The 20,248-nt window shown below is 52.2% G+C and overlaps 4 protein-coding genes across 4 annotated transcripts; 1 reads left to right on the top strand and 3 right to left on the bottom strand.

The window, feature by feature from the left end:
- Positions 1-396: 396 nt before the first annotated feature.
- COL26b_011314 (uncharacterized protein) lies at positions 397-1,870 on the top strand (the record flags this gene model as incomplete). Its single annotated transcript, XM_053183985.1, has 2 exons — positions 397-571; positions 915-1,870. 2 exons carry the CDS (start codon positions 397-399, stop codon positions 1,868-1,870), a joined length of 1,131 nt encoding a protein of 376 aa, XP_053032065.1.
- A 10,866-nt stretch (positions 1,871-12,736) lies between these two features.
- Positions 12,737-15,599, bottom strand: COL26b_011313 (uncharacterized protein; the record flags this gene model as incomplete). Its single annotated transcript, XM_053183984.1, has 4 exons — positions 12,737-13,821; positions 13,875-14,657; positions 14,711-15,431; positions 15,492-15,599. The coding sequence occupies 4 exons, from the start codon at positions 15,597-15,599 to the stop codon at positions 12,737-12,739; spliced, it is 2,697 nt and encodes an 898-aa protein (XP_053032064.1).
- Positions 15,600-16,043: 444 nt separating this feature from the next.
- COL26b_011312 (uncharacterized protein) lies at positions 16,044-17,118 on the bottom strand (the record flags this gene model as incomplete). Its single annotated transcript, XM_053183983.1, has 3 exons — positions 16,044-16,781; positions 16,832-16,918; positions 16,969-17,118. 3 exons carry the CDS (start codon positions 17,116-17,118, stop codon positions 16,044-16,046), a joined length of 975 nt encoding a protein of 324 aa, XP_053032063.1.
- Positions 17,119-18,641: 1,523 nt separating this feature from the next.
- On the bottom strand, positions 18,642-19,678 carry COL26b_011311 (uncharacterized protein; the record flags this gene model as incomplete). The annotated part of the gene is made up of 2 exons (XM_053183982.1): positions 18,642-19,543; positions 19,600-19,678. The coding sequence occupies 2 exons, from the start codon at positions 19,676-19,678 to the stop codon at positions 18,642-18,644; spliced, it is 981 nt and encodes a 326-aa protein (XP_053032062.1).
- Between the last annotated feature and the right edge of the window lie 570 nt (positions 19,679-20,248).

Below are 20,248 nucleotides of genomic sequence, written 5' to 3'. Positions count from 1 at the left end.
AGGCGACAACCACTGCCAAGGGATTTGCTTCGCGGCACAGACCAGAGCAGCGCAAGGATTACTACTCCTCTTTCCCAGCGACAGGGGCCCGGTCTCGTCCAGTATTTGACATTTTGCACCCTGATATAAGGCACTACCTTGCCTTACTCAACCGTCAACTTCTCTGTCTCTCCAATCCTTGCCCACCTAACCCAAACTGCGAACACTTCCGCCTTCTATTCAACAATTTAGTCTTTCGATACCAGCATTTAACAACTTTGATCGACCATTCTTCCTACGGTTGATGGGGTCTTCGCCACCATTTTCTACAAAAGCAATCGTCTTTCGTTCCACGGAACGACAGAACTTGGACCTCTATTTTCTCAAACTCAAAAACACTATCCAAACGCCTTCGCCATGTCGAGCCAGTTCTACGACTACAGCCAGTCTATGCCACCAAGGCCATTCCAAGGTGATCAAACCATGTCTCAACCAACGCTTGGCCACAATGGAAGCGCGCCAAAGCCGAACCTGTGGCTGCGCATGGTGCAACAACCGCGTAATGCGAAAGTTGCTGGCGGCAAGGATAAAGGTACGTTCTATTGCGCTTGATGTTCTTCGCACACACACCGGCCCTCGCCTACTCTCCGCCTCGAACTCTGGCCTCTTGCTCGCCCTCTACCTTGCCTCTTGGCTTGGCCTCTGACCAGCCCTCAGTCTGCCTTCTAGCCTATGACCGATTGGAGGAGTAGGCTGGAGGGACGCGAGAAGGTGGAGGGGGGAGGAAACTGAAGACCAGAAACTCGAAAGAGCTTTGTGGCCGAGATCGCCTGTGTAATCATCCTCAAGCCACGAAATCGGGCACTCAGTAGCCGGATGGGGCTGTTGATTGTTTTGCTCGCCCGTGGAACAATATTTGTTGACTAGCTTCGCAGATACCAAGCCCATCGATCCTCCACCCGTTGTCGAGTTGTGCGTCAACAAGAATAATTGGGACTGGAGCAGATATGGAAATCCCGAGGCCGTCGTCCACAACCCTCACCTCTTTCTCACGTGCGAATTGGTCAGCGTCGATTCTAAAGACAACGACAAGAAGGAAAAGACGGATCTCTCCAAGGCCCTTCAAGGGGTGACAGTATCTTCTTTGCACAAAGTCAAAGACCAGCATGGCAGCGATGCGGCTTATTTCGTTTTCGGCAACCTTTCCGTCAAAGTGCAGGGGACCTTCCAATTACATTTTATCCTCTACGAGATTTTCAACGGGGAGGTTTGTTTTGAATGGGCCGAAGTCCTGTCGGAGCCGTTCGAAGTCCATTCGCCGCGGAGTTTCCCGGGATTGGCGCAGAGCACGACATTGACCAAGACTCTCAGCGACCAAGGGATCAGGGTGCGCATTAGAAAGGATTCGCATAAGGTCCGCACTGCAGCAGATACCGCGAGGTTTGCGCAGGCCGTCACTCAAAAACGAAGATTCCACGAGGACTCCCAACCGACCGTCGTCAAACGACACCGCGGCGAAGCAGCCTCTGTCATGCCGCTTCAGATGCCGCTCCAACAAGCAAACAACTACGTTACTTCGGGGGGCTCGCAGCATAGCCCATTTGATATGGCACAAGTTCAGCAACAGTACGCCATGGCGCCGACATCCTTGGCCAGCTACCCTCTTACGCCAGCAGCCACGGTAACACAAAGCCCGCCACTCTGGTCGAACCCAAACACTCTGACGCCGAACTCGGCCGGTGGTTTGACGCAAAGTCCGCCGCTCATGTCGGATCCATACGAAAGCATGATGAGGATGGGGGACAGGGAAGCGTCCTGGAACGCGCATGCAATGTACAGGCCCACATCGCAGATGGGCTACCGATACCCGCCTCAAAACAACGTCAACTAGCAGAAAGTCGAAGTTTTGTACGGCTAGGCGAATTTCGAGTTTCGAGCAACAAGGAAAATGTCAAGTTTTCAACAACAGCAAGGGGTATGTCGAGTTTTCGAGCAACATGGAGTTTACTTGGATCGAATCGATTTCTGCGGAAGCACCGTCCTGGGATTGCATACTTGGGTAGACAGGCGTTACGGGTTTAGGATGAAGATACCCCTGGGTTCCTTGGGCAGGAGAGGCAGCATCTTGGGGGAAAGATGGCACATCACAACACAGCAGCATAAAACATCATCCTTTGTCGACAATGAAGACCACTTCTCCTCATTCAGGCATGCCACTGCGTTGTTCCTGCTATCCATTGCCGCGCCGTGAAGCCACCGGACAACGACGAATTATCCGGGTACTTGTCCCTTGGACAGCGTTTCAAGTAGTAATGTGGGCGAGTCCAGGAGCTATGGAGGAGTGAGGTGAGTGGTTTTACCCCTGTCATTGTCCCCACAGCGATGCTACTTGAAACAAGAGTGTGGGAGACAGATTCGGAGGATAGCAAGGGGGTTCGGGGAGGACCCTGATTGCAGCTCCAGCCAGCCAGTATCGAGTCAACTCGAGATGGCCCTGACAAAGAAATATTGACGCACGAAGGGGCCAGACCAGACTGGCGGTGCGAGTAAGCATGTTGTTGTCTGGGTTCATCTGTGGGACACCAAGGGCAGAATCCTTAATTCGAACAAGAAAGGCTAATGTTTGGGCTGGGTACAATCACTCGCAGGGCGTTCTGACTGCACAGTCTACGTGGCGCATGCGCAAGAAGCAATGCGGAAGTTTAAAAAAAGAAGACCCGGCATATGACACAGTTTGGTTTGGGAACGAACCCGACTGACTGGGGCAGGTTTAGGTTCTGGGTAATTGGTTTGGGTAAACGGCCCGTCAAGCCCAAGGAGTCCAAGGAATCCATGATTCAGGTAAGCTTTTGGGGCGAGTCAGGACGATCTGAGAGGCATCAGACGGAGGGAGAAGAGAGTAAAAGTTTATTGCTTATTGATAATGAATTGGAGCTTTGATCGGAGGAAAGATCACAATGCGGAAAAAAGGGAGGGGGAGAGAGGCTCGAGCGAAGTGGTGCCGTGGAACCAACCCATCACACAGTTTTGCTACTAAGGTACTAAGGCAAGGAAGGTAGTATGTCAGTGTATCCGTCAGAAGGGGATGAAGGTTTGCTGGAAGGGTTCGATGAGCAGCCCTGCAGCGCTCTGATGGCGGATGAGCAGGGCAGGAGGGCCGTGAACACTCGGGGGTTAATTAATCTGAAGCGATGACAGGCAGCGGGTTCCTTGCACGGTGTAGGGCGCCTGCCGATTTGGGGACCGCATCTTCAGCGCATTGCAGGGGGCAAAGATGGGGGGTTTTTTGGTCGAGGCTCAAGAGGGAAGGAGATTTCCGAGAGGCAGTTGCAGTCTGCCGGGTTGACCGAGTAAGGGCGCTCTTTCTGTTTACTCGTCGCGCCTTCTCTTACGGATGAGGCACTCACATGCGAATGAGGCAACAGCCAGCGGTGCCTGCCTGCGACTGCGACTGCGGCGTCGCGAAGGAAGGCACCAGGGCAGTGTGGTGTTTCTATTTCTGCCCCGCTGTTGCAGCAAACCTGAGGTGCCTTCCTTCACTGTACGGATTGTGACCTCAGGCAATTGAAAGTGGGCGGGTACGTACCTAACAGTTGCTTGGTCGCGTTTTCTCTCCCCCTCCTCTCCACCAACTCCTCCAACACACCTCCTGCACCGCACCGACGCGATCCACGACGACCGCAACAACACGACATCGTCACCCGCGCGGGAATGCTCCTCCTTGCCTCAATTCTTCTGCTGCAATGAATCACATCTCCAGCCATCGTCAATTGCACAGCCACGCCGCATACACTCGCTGCGTCTGACGTATTTGTCACCGCTTCGGTCCGGCAGGCGCAGCGGCCATCCCAGCCAGCCATCCGGACGATCAATCGCTCCCCTGCCGCTTGGCCTCTGCTGAAGAACAATGCAACGCATGAATCTGGCCCGTTGTCGATGTCTTCGAGCCATTCAGTCAGAGCTTACCGATCTCCAATCTCGTCCCGGATGTTCGTCCCTCCATCCATGCCGGCCGTGGCTGTCGTCCCATCTCTGACCACCCGTTCATCCACACCACCTCCGAACGGCCGGACCTGGACCTGGACCGGGCCCCGACTATGACGTGGATGATCCCGACATCTGTCGATGCATGGACCACGAAGGCAGAGATCCGGGTGATCATACGGAATCCAGACGCTGATACAACTCTGTTCGCGGGTACTCAATGCGCCAGCGACGGCGGCAGGCGACATGAGCCTGGCAGGGCTGGTTAGACTCGAGCCGCCTCGTCGATCCTGCCGCTCCGCACCGGCCGTCCTGCGTTCCGGCGCCCGAACTCCGATGACTGTCTCAGGGTTCACAGATCGGGCCGCCTGTCGCGCTCTTTTCTCCGATGGACAGCTCCGCGCCGTTGGAGATCGCTGGCGGGATCATGAGGCTCAACCTAGGCGTTGTCTTGCCTGCCGCGGCCCATTCTGAGGCGTTGGACTCTGAACGCCACCCGCTAGGCTCTTTCTCGGGTGCTGTCGTCACACTCAAATGCTTTGGAGGCTGCCACCGCCCGATTGCCTCGGCCGACAAATGCGACTGTTTGCACCAATCTTTTAGCGCAACGTTCGATAAAACAACTGAATCGCCTGTATCTCAGAACATTAACTGGAGACAGCCGCTGCAGTCGAGATCCAGACCCAAGCAAGATCGAACATCAAGCAACACAGCACCCCGGCGATGGTTCCCTACATCATAGACAACTTGCCTTTTCTGGCCGCCCTCCCGGACAAATCGCCGCATTTGTCCACAACCGTTTGATGCACGCTGCCTCGATCGGAACTCTGCGATGCCGCCCTAAACGTCGAGGGTCCCTCGAACCAAGCGCCAGGAATAATGTGTCCCGGATGCCGGCTGGACGCATGCACACCTGCCGACGACAAGGGCAGGCGAGACACCTTACCCTCCATCTTGAGCATGACGTTCGATCTCGTCTGATGTCCGCCATCCCGTCTTGGTCTGTCAACATGGGCTGAATACTAGACGACGGTTCGGCTTCTGCCATGTTCCGATGACAGATGACACGCACAGAGCAGCCGCTCTGGCGGAAGAGTTGCCTGCCAGAAGGCTTCCATCCATGCGCCGTGTCTCGAACTTCCGCTCCGCCGCCGTCAGTCCGTGGGGGAATGCCACCCCGGCCTCCCTCCCCACACCGCCGAAACCCTGGCCGAACTATGCCAGAGGCTGAGTTGCTTCAGGATCTTTTCTGCCAGAGTCTGGCCTCGCCATGGACCTTTACCGCCTGTTGACTCCAACTTCACACGGCCAGTACCCCTCACGAAGGCCGAATTCGAAATATTCTGCCCCTTCTTCCGCAATCACTGCCCGCTCTGTCAGCGACACAGCGCTGTACAACAGACGGCCTGCTCGCTTGTCTCGCTTGGGCCCTCACACCCTGGGCGATGGAGGGGATCTCCGACACAGCTGACTGCACGCCTTAAACTCTGATTTTTTCTTTTTCCAACTTCCGTTTTGCGGCTATTGACGTTATAAGATCTCGGCTGCGTACAGGCCTCTCTGGATGATCGCCATTCGCCTTATTCCGATGCAGTACCGACATGGATTTTGACTCCCCAGCCTGCTGCAAGCCACTCGAGGTGTGCTCATGTACCGGTACAACCACGTTGAAGGCCCGTTGTATTGGGTACATCTGCTGGCGTACCTGAACCGCACATACCCAAGACTACTTCTGCGGTGCAGTGCAGCAATAGCAGACAGCACACCTCCATTGGCCTGCAGATAAGCTTGCATTTACACACCACCGCCCACGCCGTCGACACGCCCTCTTTGCGCCCCCAACGCATGGCGAGAGCTGTTCTGGGTGTGGCGCCAACGTGACAGGAATGCAAAGTTTGAGACAGGCACACGAACTCTGCTGCGTGTGAAATGGACATGACATTGAAATGGGTAATCGACAAGGGCTCAATCCCCGAATCGGCAAATGAAATCCAGAATGGGCCTGGCAACCATCAGCGTCTATGCCACGTCGGAGAGACAAACGAGTGTCGATGCGCTGGAAGTGATGCCATTCGAGCTCGCCATGCAGCTTCTTGGGTCTTACCGATTGGGACCTGCGCGTTCTCGCGCGATGCAGCCAGTCCGCAATGGGACGACCGTCGATTCACCTTTCCTTCTTTGCCATTATACTCACCGCAATTATGCTCGTCTGATATCTGCGAGCTAGCTTTGCTGTGGCCTAGCATGCTGCTCGCTGCGCTTCTGCATCAACGGTGGGTCATGGGCGGCTGTTCTCCTTCCCCTCACCGGTCCCCGCCTGCCCACTTGTCTATTTACCCCGGGCTCGAGTTAGGCTGGCTCGCAACTCTCCATTGTCATGGGTGCGCGGGCGAGGCGGGCGCTGCCGGAATCGCGACTCCGAAAAGTTGAAACATTGTGTGAGGAGGGCCGATTCAATCAGGCCCTTCGGTACGTCGGGGCTTTTTACCCTATGTTGAAATCCCAGGATCTCAGGGAACCCCGGAGTTTGTGCGAAATTGATGGGTTCCGTCGTCTCAAAAAATCGTTCGATTGAAGCTTGAGAAGGGATGCCCCGTTACAATATTGAGCAGTAGCTCATTTCGGTGACATTGATAACGCCGATCCAATCGACGGCCTGGATCGCACAGGACATGTGTCAAACCTCATCAGCACCAGCTTAGTGTGCCTGCCATTGCTCGCAACGAGCCAGGTTCACGTTGGCCGCGTCTCAGCCATGGACTCCCGGACTCCCGTGAAGCTGCCTGCCGCAGAGTCTCCGCACCATTTGTGTCGCGCGTTGCGACGTTCTAGACCCGACAGGTCCGTCATCCCGCCAACACTCTGGAAATACCTGAACCTATTGGCCGCTGCGAACTTCTTCACACTTCCTGGGACCCAAACACGGGACAGTCGGTCGGTGGCATTAGACATGCCGTCCCCACGTTCGCTTGCATGCGGAGATGCTTATGCGTAGTAACTGAGGCTCACCTCGTTCACCGGTTGATTGCCAACTCCAGACGATGTTACGGGGTGTCCTGGAAATGGCGATGTTCCCATGGAAATAACGTCTTCGTATTATCGCCAATCCCTTTAGACACGCTTAAGACAGTCTGATATTGCTGTCAAATTGCCACCGGTAAGCCAAGTGGCTGCCAGCCACTGCCGTCCTCGTCTCGCGAAGCGCTTCAGTCGATCTTTGGCAATATGGGGAAGTAAGACCCCATTCAATGGCACGTGGTCAGTGCCAGATCTTAGCTGAACGTTGCCTCCCGTGAGATCAGCGGTGGCTAATAACGTTTTGTTGGTGTTGGTTGACGCCCATGCGCCGCGACGCACATTGCCACAGCAGAGTGTGTGTGGGCTTCCACCAAGTGTGGCGGCAGGGCGGCTGCTCAAAGTAGTGATCTGCTCCCCGTCGTCCGGATCATCTCGCCGTGAGGTGGTGGGATCAGCAGGTACGGATTTCCAATTTGAACTGAAGCGAGCTGGTTTTTGGGGGCGAGGTTTTATTTGGCTGGGGCAGGGATATGCGTCGGCACCGTGCCGGTTGGGAAAGGCAGGGGTTTTGGAGGGCGTTGTTGGTTCGCGTCGCGGTGGCGTTTCTTGATGTGGCGCGTGGTGAAGGTCGTGATCAGCGCGTGTGGTTTTGATATTCGTGGTTCATTTGGATGATGTTTTGTACTATCTGAGGAAGTGCAGACGTACTGAGGAATTGCAAACGTTGTACAAGTCTAATAATGTTTGGGACTTTGGTATTCATGAGGATTTTGTGACTGAGCCATTGGCGACGCGTTGCCCACGTATGATTGGCTGTGCCAGTTGCGGCTTGCTGAATCTGATTCAACATTATCTATCTATCGTGAATGACACTAGTTACAGCAACAAATGGGGTTGAACATGAATAATCATTGAAGAACAGAATAATGTGCAGAATGCAAAGAATATGAGCGATATTGCTCTGGGGTCTACCGACGCCTGTTTTCTGGTTGACGTCTGCCTTTACCCCGCGATTGCCGTCTTGATAGCGACATAAATACTGAAGAACAACGCACCCTAACCGGCCCTCTAATAATGAATTTCTTGGGAGAAGAGTTCGATATCTAGCCACTAGTGTCCTTTCGTCTAGAGGCTAAGCTGCTAAGATGATGTACTGTCATAGTTAACGTTGTTGAGTAGACAGGGCTCAGACTCTTATTTGCTTTCAGTGCTTCTGCAGCATTGTGACGAATGAGCGGGAGGAGACGTGTAGAGGCAGTAGATTGTGATTAAGGTGATGGGAGTTTGGATACGTGGATTTGCATGTTTGGGGGTTGATGTTTGTCCATAATCCATGCGAAGTACTCAACCACTTCTGGGAAGCATTTCTTTGCCGGGTCCATATTCAACATTACGGAAGAGTCTTGGATATAGTTAACGTCTGGGGGACTTTTGGTCTGAGACAATGGCAGGCGATGGAATGCAGCTCGCTGTATGAGGGTTTAGGTATAAAAATGAGGGTGGGAGCTATGATGTGTGGAGAAACACGACAATTGAGCTTGATTCTCTTCTCTCAGTACTCCGAGCGGCGTCAGTGGCATCTGCGATAGAACCTGAGCGTCAGGTTATTAGTCCCTGGAAGTGGGCAAGGCGCTGGGTTCGGTTTTCTTCCTGCGGCGCTGTCTTGGATTGCTCATGCTCGCGGAATACCTTCAGGCCGACTTAGCTGATTGAAGAGGGTGGGGGGCTGGAATATGCTAGGTATTTCTTATGAGGCAAGAGAATGAGATGTTCAAAAGTTTAACGACTTGCAAAACAATGAGGAATAGCAGCCATCAATTTTTGCCTATGTAGAGTAGTCTACTATTAGAGAGTGGTTTATATGCCATGGCGGAATATCCCGGTCAAGTGAGGTGTTCCCATACAGACGTTGCTAGCCTGCCGGGTTGTATGTGCAAGGTTTGAAAGCCACGCCATGTACGACAGAAGATGGCCCGCCTGCAAAACAATCTGAGCCTTGATCATGGCTGTTCCAGTCACTTTCTACATGTGGACTAAGACTGTATCAAATTATAGCTTTCGTTTGGCACAATCAGACCCTGTGATGAAGGCGCATAAGGGTTGATATTGTTGTTGTGTGGATACTCGCCAGTTGAATGAAGTTTCTATGAAAGAGATGACGGTAAGATGCGTTCCTGCACACCTGCATAATCAAAGGCGGAAGCCTCTCCGTATTTTGGAAAGATTTTGTATCACCGTACGCAAATGTTATTCTTGATTATTTGCTTGAGAGACTAAGATGTGCGATGTCGAAAAGATTCGCCCTGACTCTGTAAACGTGACTCCGTGCGTTCATAGCTTTTGCCTTTTTGTCGCCAGATCAACAAAATGACTAGGTATGGTGTTGTACTCGGAGGGGGCTTCCACTGCACGTAAGGCGACTCATGCAGGTCAGCCCTTGGGCTTTCTCTAGCCCACTGACCCTCAAAAGTTTCTTCGTCAGAGTTATCCAGCGGCCAAAGAGGTATACCTAGAGGCTGTGACCTACTGTGCGGGGACATAAATAAAATGTTGAAGGAGAAAAAGGAGAAGGCGTGTTTAAGATGACCCTGCTTGGTCTGAGAGTAGGAGAACCCGATGAAAAAATACGATGTTGGTGCTATTACAGACTTGATTTGACGGGTTCCATGTATCTAATTAGTTGAGATATTTTCCAGGTGGTCCCGACTCATGATGTCGCTTTATTTTGCAGCTTTCTTACCTTGGCATGATAGTCTCTCGTTGTAGGGCTTTTGGAGACTCGATTTGAATACTTAACGACGAGTAATCATGGGGGCATAGAGAAGATAAAGAGCGTAGCGGTTGTATTGCGTGAACCGCTACTGACGTCGGGGACCTTAGAATAAGCACACATCGCGCGCACCGCTAGACCAGAATCCAAATCGTCAAACACATGTAGAGAAGACAATTTTGGAACGTATTGATATGCCAAAAGTCCCACTGGTGTCCGATGACCTCTTTCAGGTAACTGTCCTACTATGATATCCGTGAAACAGTCAGCGTGTTGCGTTACTCGGGAAGCGAAAGTGATGCATGGCTTGCCGTATGATTTGTATTTCAAACAAAATTTCATTCTTCTAACTTCTCCCCTTCTAACTTTCTTTCTACAATTTGACGCCCGTACCCACTGCTGCATGACCTTGACGGGCAAATTTGCGAGGGCCAGGATGGTTCGTAGAGGAATCTCTATAACCACCTATGGGGTGTAGAAGGCCTTGTAGAGGCAGCTCTCTCTCCACACCACTCCAACCAATTACTTCGAAAAGGAAATACAAATGATAGGGCGAGAGCTTTGCCTGGAAAGATAGCCCCTTCATCCCACAGGCCCCTCTTCTGAGTCTTCTCAGCAGAACTTCAGATCCTCCTGAAGAAGCAACAGTCCAGGTCTCGAGAGGTATTCGCCGATCAGTGGTGCGGGAAAATCAGCACCAATGCGGTGAAGCTGTCGATCTGCAAGCTTCAAACACTTGCTGAAATCAACATCACGCAGGTAAATTTCAAAGGGTACTGTGATGTAGCCGAGGTTGCTGCTGTCCCGGAATACCGTAGTGCGTGAGGTATAGGCCTTGTCAAAGACAGGTGGCTCGGTTCCCTCGGGCCTGCTCACAATCCACACACTGATGCCCAACTCCAACCACGCATTGATGAGGCCAGACAACGCTTCCCATTTGCACTCGACACTAACTGTGTCAAAATTCAAAAGGCTTGGAGCCAATTCGATGGCGATGTTTTTGGGATCGCCATTTCCATCTCGAAAAGGAAAGAAGGGGTCCATATATGGATTATATTCGTCAAAAGAAGAAAACCCATAATTTGAAGGAAGGGTGTTCCAGGCGATTTTAAGGTAGATGAGATCTTGCGAAAGGCGGAGAGGTATTCGGACTCTTTCCGACCCTTGCCACGCGGTCAGTGCCGTAAATCGTGGTTAACTGTGGACGCCTGAGACGGCTGGTGCAGATGCAGTTGTTGTCTGAGCCTGGGAGTTTTCAAGACGCTTGGCCATACGGATGAAAGCGGCCCGAGACTCTTAGCAAGCGAATGCAACGCTTGAAAGGTTGTACGTTGAGTGGTTTCCATTGAACCAGGACCTTGTGTGGGGTGCAGTGTCATTTGCGTCGAAAGATGGTGGTAGCAAGCGTGTTCCTCGTTGGTCATGTAGAGAATCCACTTCAACGCAATTCGAGACGACTCCTTTAGCGCTGCAATGGTGTACGGAGAAGTAGTTGACTCCATTTTGAGGAGGGGTTGCTGCCGTCTCCCAGATCTGATCTCTCACCTATGGAGGGAGGGACGAGAACAGGGGAAACCCGTCCAATGGAGTGTTCACAAGTTGGTCTTCCATCTTCTGAGTGATTTCCACAGATTAAGGGGAACAAAAATCGGAATAGGATATGAATGTAGGTGCTATAAAGCGTAACGGGCAGATGATTACAGAGTTTAAGAGGTAGTAGTTAGGCCACAGATGCCTTTTTTATACTTAACTGAGGATCCTAGACATCCAGGTTAGCTGGATCATTAACGTCATAATAAGTTCTCATTATGTCTAATTAAACTCATTACAGCATTTAAGATTTATTAGTTTCAGCCATAAAGCAATATATTACTAAGCTAGGTAGGCCAGTAGTCTATAAGAAATACAGTTAAAGTTTACGTATTAAAATAAGTAAACTTTTAGGAATTTATATCTAAATTTTTAAAACTCTAATTAGGGGCGCTGTAGATTGAAGTTACTACTACATACCTATGTTGCGATTTTAAATTGCTTGCGTTTAGATGAGGTCTTAGGCCTGGAGGATGTAGGAGGTTACTATTAGATGAGCAAAACGCATCCCTACTTCAAGTTTCTTCTGAAATGTATTAGAGATAGGTGTTTATTTTGTTAACTAATACATCAATAGGTAGGAACTGCTGTTAAGCATTCAAATACTGCGCATAACAAGCAAGGCCATTAAGGGACAGGAGATTCCCAGCGGAGCTTCATCCTATTCGCTGTGAAGCCTTGATAAGGAATGCCATTGGGCTATGTAAGTTCTATCAAACATGCTCGAGATCATCAGATCTCTGTGCAGCACTGTCCCATAAACTTTAGGAGCTCACGCAGACGCCAGGGCAGCGGCGGAACTCTTCCGGTCCGCAAAGCTCGTAATTCATTACCCGATCGGCGTGGCGCCTACTGTGGTGGCAAGCCCCTCCAAGCCTCTGTGTACCCGGCGGACCGCGCATACAGCGGACTGGACCTGGGGCCTCGAAAGCGTTGACGGCCGTGTGTCGAATCTTTCTCCACACTCCCTCGCCCTTCAATTAGTTGCAAGACCTGTCCTCGTATTTTGTTTCATCAGTTCGTGGCACAGTGCCGTTGTCCGAGCCTGTTTGGTGCCGTGCCCATCTTCTCCAGACTCTCGCAAGCGTTGAACAATTGCTGGATGCATGGGCTAGCAAGTAATACTTCTCTGCATGGTGTGGAGGGTGGGATGAACTTACACCTGATAGAGCATCAGTTCGGGATTTCAGGATTATACGGGATGATACGACGTACTTCGATCGGAGTCCGACCCCCGTGTATTCGATAAGATCCATACTTACCTTTCACGTGGGCACCCGCAAGAAAAGTCAACGGTTTGAAATGTCGTAGCGGAAAAGTAAATAGTCTGTTAGCCAGTCAAAACCGGGCAAGGTTCTGTGAGAAACGTTTTGTCTACCTCTAGCCCGACTATCTTCATGACTGCAAAGTCGCATTGGACCCCATAGTGGTGTTAGAATACTGCAACACCCACTTCCCCGTTTCATACACGTCAAAGCTTTCCTCCTTAGACGGGTCTGCGTTCATCTTCTGCGCCTTCACCCGCCAGATGTAGCTTCCAGCCGGGATAAAAGTCTTATTCGCATCAGAACCGTCCCAGTACCAGTTGCTCGCACGACCCCAAATAGCATCCGATGTCGTCTGCCATGACTTGGCGACTTCCTTTCCGGAGTCGGCATCCACGATGTAGATGCTCAAGTTCCGTGTTTGAACGAAGAGCGCGATCCAGACTCCGGGAAACATGTTGTCGGCAAAAGATGCGGGGACATCTTTGCTGGTGTCCAGGGTGCAAGTGAAGACGCGGCCCTCTTCCATGCGCACCGGCGATGAAGATGTCATGTTCCACATCATGAGGTATGATGTATCCCGCTTGATAATGGGGAGTGTTGCAAGCGGAGCGCCGAAGCCAGTGTAGGGGAGGGTCAGGTTGTTCACGTCGGCTGAGCCCTCTGCCTCGATGGCCACATAGCCGCCAAAGAAGGACACACGTGTCGCAGCTTCAGGAAGATTCGGCTCCTTGGTGAGTGCAACGGAGACAGTCGATGATTTACCAGGCTCAACCTTGATGGTCGCTGGGGTGACGCTGACGTCGGCGTAAACTGCAGTGGCTTCGCCCTTAGTGAAGTTGTAGCCATTGGCTTGCTTGAGAATGTAGCCGGATGCTGCACCGACATGGCTCAAGTGGTACGTAATGGCCTTGGTTCCCGTGTTCTTAATGCTGAAGCTGAGTTCTTTGGGGCGGTTGGCCGTGTCGTTAAAGGAGAGCGCACCGGTGCTGAGCACTGTTGTGGAATGTACTGCGTTCCATGCGTCCAAAAAACCACCTCCTTGTTGGAACACGGGAGCCAGGAAGTCTGAGACCGCACCCTTGCCGTCGTTCCACTTGACCGGGCGAGCGGTGGTGGCAATCACAGCCTGGATCTCTTCGGGAGTGTAATCGGGGTGGTTCTGCCTCACGAGTCCGGCAACGCCGGCCTCGAATGGAACTGACTGACTGGTTCCTATTGCGGATTGTCAGTATTCAACCGCCAATCTTGAGAGCTGTTCAACTTACCACTCACGACGCCGTAGCCTCCGTACTTGCTAGGAAATGTACTGATGAGGTTGCCGCCAGGGGCAAGGACGAGGGGCATAGCGCCTCCAGTAAGGGTCGGGCCCCAGCTGGAGAAACTCGACGCAAAGTCACCCGTGAGGTTGTTGACTTTGTTCTCAAGTTTAATGTTGGCAATTGAGGCCTCGTTGGCGAGATAAACCTTCGAGGCAGGGTCTTTATGGAACGCGTTCAGTAGCTTAACACCAACGTCGTACTCTACTGTGGCGATGCCCTTGAGATTGGGATCCGAGCTGTCTTCGTAGAATCCGGGACCGTCTGCAACGGTCCAGTTTTTCGTGGCGTAGTAGATGATGTAGGGAATTCCCAAGGCCTTCGTAATGGAAGCGTCCGCACCACTGGCATCTGTCCAGCATTGCGAGAGCGAGGCGAGAATGACAGTATTTGAAAGATCAGTTGGCAGGTCTGTCGGACTCGGAAGTGGCTGACAGTCAGTAGGGGCATCAACTTCCTTGTTCGGGGACCAGATGGTTAACTGGTTGTTTGCAGGAAGATCATATGGCAGACCAGGAACGAATCGGATCTCTCCACCATCGGTACCAGAGGTCCAGTTTCCTTGCCAGGTGAGATATGGGGTGACGGTGTTGTCCGTGGAGCCGACGGATGTGATAGCATCGGCCATGCCGGGACTGACGCCTGAAAAGACTCCAGGGCCTCCGTTGCCGCTTGGAAGAGAGACATATGTGCCATTCTTAAAGAGTCGCGTGGCTACAGCAGACCAGGGATCTTGTAGTTGTTAGCACTGACAAGTCAACTAGAGCCTTCATGAACAACTTTACCTTCAGGAAAGGCTTGACCACCACCAAAAGAGCAAGAGATAGCGTCAACACCTCGATCAGCAGCCTCCAGAAAAGAGTTGATCAACATATCGTTAGTGCTGCCTCCGATGCAAGGCTGAATGCGATAAAGCTCGTAGGTTGCATCAGGTGCCACGCCGAGAACACCGTAGCGAGCTTCGTCCCCCTTGGCAGCAATGACACCCAGAACGTGAGTGCCGTGAGAAGAGCAGTTGTCACGGACATCATTATCGTTGTCCGTCAGGTCATGCGCGTAACCAATGTCAACCTTGCTGAGGCCCGGGACGTCTACGTCGAAGCCACTGTCAATAACAGCGATGCGCACGCCTTTGCCGGTAAAGTTGGCTGCGTGAAGCTTGGCGACGCCAGTGTCAACGTGTGTGGATAGAGTGTCGACTGCTTCATCCCTGGCATGGAGCTGTGGCAGGTCACGCTTGACGTATGTTCCAAAATCACGGCCAATGCGTCTGTCGTTGTAGAGAGTTGGCTGAATGTTGATAACCGGCCAAGCCTTCTTAACTCCGTCGATACCCTGAACAGTCGCAAGAACAGACTTTTGGGCGACTTTGTCGTTATTGCATTCTAGGTTGAAGGAGGCCCCCTGAAACACGGCGTGAGTGAAGTAGTATCGCTTTGATGCGGTGCAATCTATGCCAGAACTAGCGAGTGAAGTCTGGACTTGGTTGTTCAAGTTGTCGGCGGTCTACTGCAGAGTTAGACCTATCCCAAGTTTTATGAAAATAATTCCAAGTGTTTATCCTACCAACTGAGCTGATCCGTCAAATTCAACCACGAACGCATCCTTGTAAGCGGTAGCCGCCAGAAGAGGAAGGTAAGCCGCGATGGCGGCTTGCGTAAAGAGGGACTTCATCCGGGGCTGAGAACGAGTGTGAGAGTCAGAGAAATGACAGCTGAGGCTGATGGCCAGGATCTTCGACAGCCAAGCACAGGACAACAGGTGATTTTGTACAAGATGCTGAGACTGACTCGTGCAACTATCACGAACCCCCTAGCGCAGGGGCCAATACGATCGCTCTCGCATATTTCTCTAGTTTTCCCATTGGTCGAACTCTAACATATTGGTTACAATTACCGGACCATCCGTGATAGGTCTCTATCGGATTTAGTGGATACAAAGCAGTTAATATGGGATGAACTGCGCCCGAGAATTCGGGTCAGTCTGATTATGCTTATGGTCAAGTGCTGAGTGGCATAAAGACGGACAAATGCCCTCCTATTGTCCGCGCACATCGTGCCATTTCCTCGGGTACTTCAAATAGCTTATGAACCAATACCTTATGACAAGAACGACGCCTCAAAGACTGAGATCGCAAGCGTATCTCTCCAACGACTCCTCAGAGCAAACGTACCCCGGCCACGGCGCGTCCCACGGCCGCTCAGCAGTCTCATAGTTGTGATACTCCAGGGTTGAGGTCCAGCGAAACAGGTCTTCCATCGCCGACGCGACGCGAATCAATCGCGCCTCAGAATATTGCCGCCCGTAGATGCAGAAACCAAAAGCGGTGCCGTAACCGCTCTGACCGATTGGCACCGACGCAACGGGATATCCAGCATACGAAGGGATCGAGGCACAAGCGTTATCGTGGCCACCAGATGGATCGTTCGGCACCAGCAAGCCGTCAAGTTCAATCACAGTGCCGTTATCGAGGATGTACGCATGTCCGCCGTCAATGACCTCGCGAGCGGTCCTCCGGCCCCAACCGAAGGCTTTCCAGAACTCGTCGCCCATGGTTCCATTCGTTGCGATGGCGTTGTCATAGAAATCTTGTCCTGAAACCGTGTTGTACCACCAGGTACTGTTGCCAAGGGCGCCAGTAGTGTCGTTGTGTGCATCATTCCATGCTGCCATTTCTGCTAGACTGCTCATTCCATGTCGCTCGTCAGATTCGGGGAATGTCCAGTTTTGGAGAAATTCGCCATATGCCACGGCAAGAAGGGTGTTATAGGCAACGAGTTGGCCATATTCTTCAGGCACATCAGCTGGCTGACCAAAGCCGTACTTGTTGGCCACGTTCTCAATGTTAGGAATATCCTAGGTATCGCATTAGCTGGGGCGATGACGCAGACTGAGAGAGGGCCTACAGTGATGTTATAAATCTCGGCTCCAGCAGCTCTCAACTCATGAACGCGGCTCTCATATGCCTCGCGCTGGCCCGGCGAGTTTATGGCCTAGGATCACATAAGTAAGCGTTGTCACGACTGTGACTGTAGGAACATACGCCAATCGTGGACCAATATGGATTCCACGGGAGACCGAGTTTCATCCCTATAAGAGAACTCTGATCGGTGACTTCAGCGGCATATCCGTTTTTAGGAAAATTTCCAAGAGCGTCGAATGTTAGATTGTCGAAACGATCGGGTCCGGCCATGATGTCGAGAAGAACTGCAACATCACGCATCGAGCGAGCCATGGGTCCAGGCGTGTCGTGGTAGAAGCTTCCAGGGACAACACCATGGCGGGAAACCAGCCCAGGAGTAGTCTTGATAGTGTAAAGCCCCAGTAGCGCAGCAGGGTGAACCAAGGAGCTTAGTTGCAGGTGTCAGTATGCGAATGTTCGATTGCTGCCCGATAGAATCTTGGAAACTCACCCGTGAGTTTCAGTTCCTAGGGCAATAGCCACCTGGTTGCTTCTCACCGAGACTGCAGAGCCACCACTACTCCCGGACGTAGGCTGAGTGAGGTTAAATGGGTTTCTTGTCTGCCCCACGCGAGTTGAATAGCCATCGGAGAAGTTTGTGAGTGCCCGGTGGTCAGCGGCCTCTGAGAGAGCCGTGTGCCCGAGTAGAACGCCACCTGCTTGTCGAATCTTGGACACAATAGTAGCTTCAGATGAGTATCTTCCACCCAGCAACACAAGACCGCCTTCGCTCGTGTTGTGTTTATCGTCGGTGTAGATGTTATCTTTGACCATGAATGGAATACCATGTAACGGGCCCCTGATCCCCTTGGTGTTTCGCTCATCGTCCAAGCTAGCGGCGATGGCCGGGGCGTCTGGGTTCACCTCACTAACAGAACGAAGGACTACATTTGTTTGCTCAATACGAGCTACATAGCAGCTTACTTGGTCCTGACTTGTGAGATTTCCCAGAGTCATCCAGCGCTGAAGAGTGCCGATCGTCGCGTCTTCGATGTCGATTCCCTTGCAAAGGGGCACTATTTCAGTCCGGTTAGAGCAAAATCAACAAGTTTACGAGACACTTACTGGGGAACGGCGAGTCTTCGCCACGCGACTCATGGATCAGCGAACATAGAGCCCCCGTGGCCAAGCTAGACGCTAGCACGGCGACTTTCACGAGCGATCCCATGCTGACAAAAGCCATTCCTCCAGTCTAACCTTGAATCAGACATCAAAAACACAAAATGGCATCTATCCTATCGGGCATAACGATATTCTCTCAGATTTATAAGTAATCCGCCAAGTCTTCTTCAAATTTGCCGCAGGCCTTATCAATGGTCATCACCTAGATAAGTTGCCGTCGCCGATAATATCGGCCCTGGTCCGGTTCTCTCGGTGAGAGAACTGATAAGGCTGCCGGCGCGGCATTCAGGTGGGGCCGGCCATCGGAGAGTCAACAAGCTTAACCTAACTTGTGTCTAGCCGGCGGCTACAGCTGCCGTTTCCGCGTTGGTCAGGGATCTTCATCCCTCCGGTATCTGTGGAGCCCCAGAAGTCGGACATAATCCCGATTTATTGTCATTGAAATGCGGAGCTTATCTGCAGTGGAGTTCTCTGGCAGGTGACACGCTTGACGCGAGAATCATGATGGCCAAAAGCCTTTCCGCGCCGTCACAAATCTCGGTCTCCCATACCAAAATTTCACGGCCTCGCGTGAGCACCTCCAAATACCAAGAATAGTCCATGGATTGGCCAAATGCCTTCCGGGATCAAATTCAGTCTCTCCCAACAGCCCACTTCGTTGCGTCCTTCAGCCATGTAAACACCATTTCTGTTCCATTCAAGACATTCCTTGCCATGAGACCCTTCTTCGGGTCTCTTTCGGGACCGGGGTCATTAAAAGTCTGCACCAAGCGCGTATTATTCTTGCCAACCTCTAGGATGGAACCGCCTGGGACTCCATCATCCTCGGCGCACCGAAGCATTGCCTCGGCGACCTCTTCAGGAGTTACCCAACCGTCCTGGCTCTCGTCCAAGTTGATGAGCTTCTCTGGATGCTCCGTCCATAGAGGCGTACGGACAACGCCAGGCGCGACGGCATTGATGCGGACTCCATCCGTTTCCTCCAGCCGAGCTAAACTCCGGACAAAGCCGGTGATGGCGAACTTGGACGCGGAGTAAAGTGGGGCGTTGATGTTCGGCACCTGACCCGCGACGGAAGAAATGTGGACAATTCGCTTGGGGTTGCCTGGTGAGGCCTTCACAGCAGGAGGGAGCTTGGTGTCCGTGACTTCTCTTGGGTGAAGCCAGTAAGATATCGCCAGCTGCGTGGCTCGAATCGGGTGCGTGATGTTGATATCCAGTAGCTTGTAGTGTCCTCCGTCGGCGCTGTCCTTGCTCTCTGATGACCCTGGAGGATGCCAAAAGTTCGACCAATGCGGCTCATATACGCCTGCTCCAGGACAGAGAATGTCGAAATTTCCAAACTCGGCGAGAGTCGCGTCAAACATTTTGGACAGCGCTGGCCATGAGGTGACATCAGTCTTGACGAAAATTGCTCGGGGATTGCTATTGTGCTTCGAAACCAGCTCTTCCGCTTCAGGTCTCAGAGCCAGGTCGGCAATTACGACATTGCAGCCGCGCTTGAGAAGCAGCTCAGCAAAGGAAAAGTTGATACCTGTGTGCAGCGTCAGTGTCAACGCGTTCTTGATGTCGATTTGTGATGGGACCGACCGGAGCCTGCTCCCGTGACGATCGCCGTCTTTCCAGACACGCTGAAAGGCGTGCTTTGCTTTGGTGCGTTGGCAGCCATAACGTATGTTGGTTCTTTTTAATACGATAAGATCACGGATTCTTGAATGTTGAAAGAATAATCTGAAAGTTTTGAGATGACTGAAACTCTAAGTTGGAATGTCTCAACATAAAAAGGACCCCGGGCTGGGTTCCCCTCTCGCTCGGTTTTCTTGCCGTCCAATATCCGGGAAACTTGCCCTTTCAGATGACCAAGGGCGGGGTTCGATTTGCGTCTGTTTGAGGCTCTTATTGGACGGCTCTAAAAAGACGCCTTTCGGATCCCATTTCACCGAGTCGACAGGGCAGCTGAGACATGTGTACGGCGAGTATCGCTCCAACGCCCCCGCGATGCAGCTTGACGGGTGAGGGGAAGCTACCCCGCAACCCCGCAGCGAGACTGTTTGACCAGGATAGCCAGCGGGAAACTGTAACCCTCAAGCCTCGGAATAAGCGGGCATCATCAAAATAGGAAGCGAGGAAGAAAAAAGAGTTGGTATATTCGAATAAACCTCCGGATCTAAACACCTTGCGAACTCCGCTGGGTATCTGGTGTCATCAGCCGTTGAACGATGTCAACCACGGAGCTAAG

Source organism: Colletotrichum chrysophilum, assembly GCF_026319265.1.
Source record: "Colletotrichum chrysophilum strain AFK26 chromosome Unknown scaffold_136, whole genome shotgun sequence".
Lineage (NCBI taxonomy): Eukaryota > Fungi > Ascomycota > Sordariomycetes > Glomerellales > Glomerellaceae > Colletotrichum > Colletotrichum chrysophilum.
This window is presented reverse-complemented; position numbering and strand designations above follow the sequence as displayed.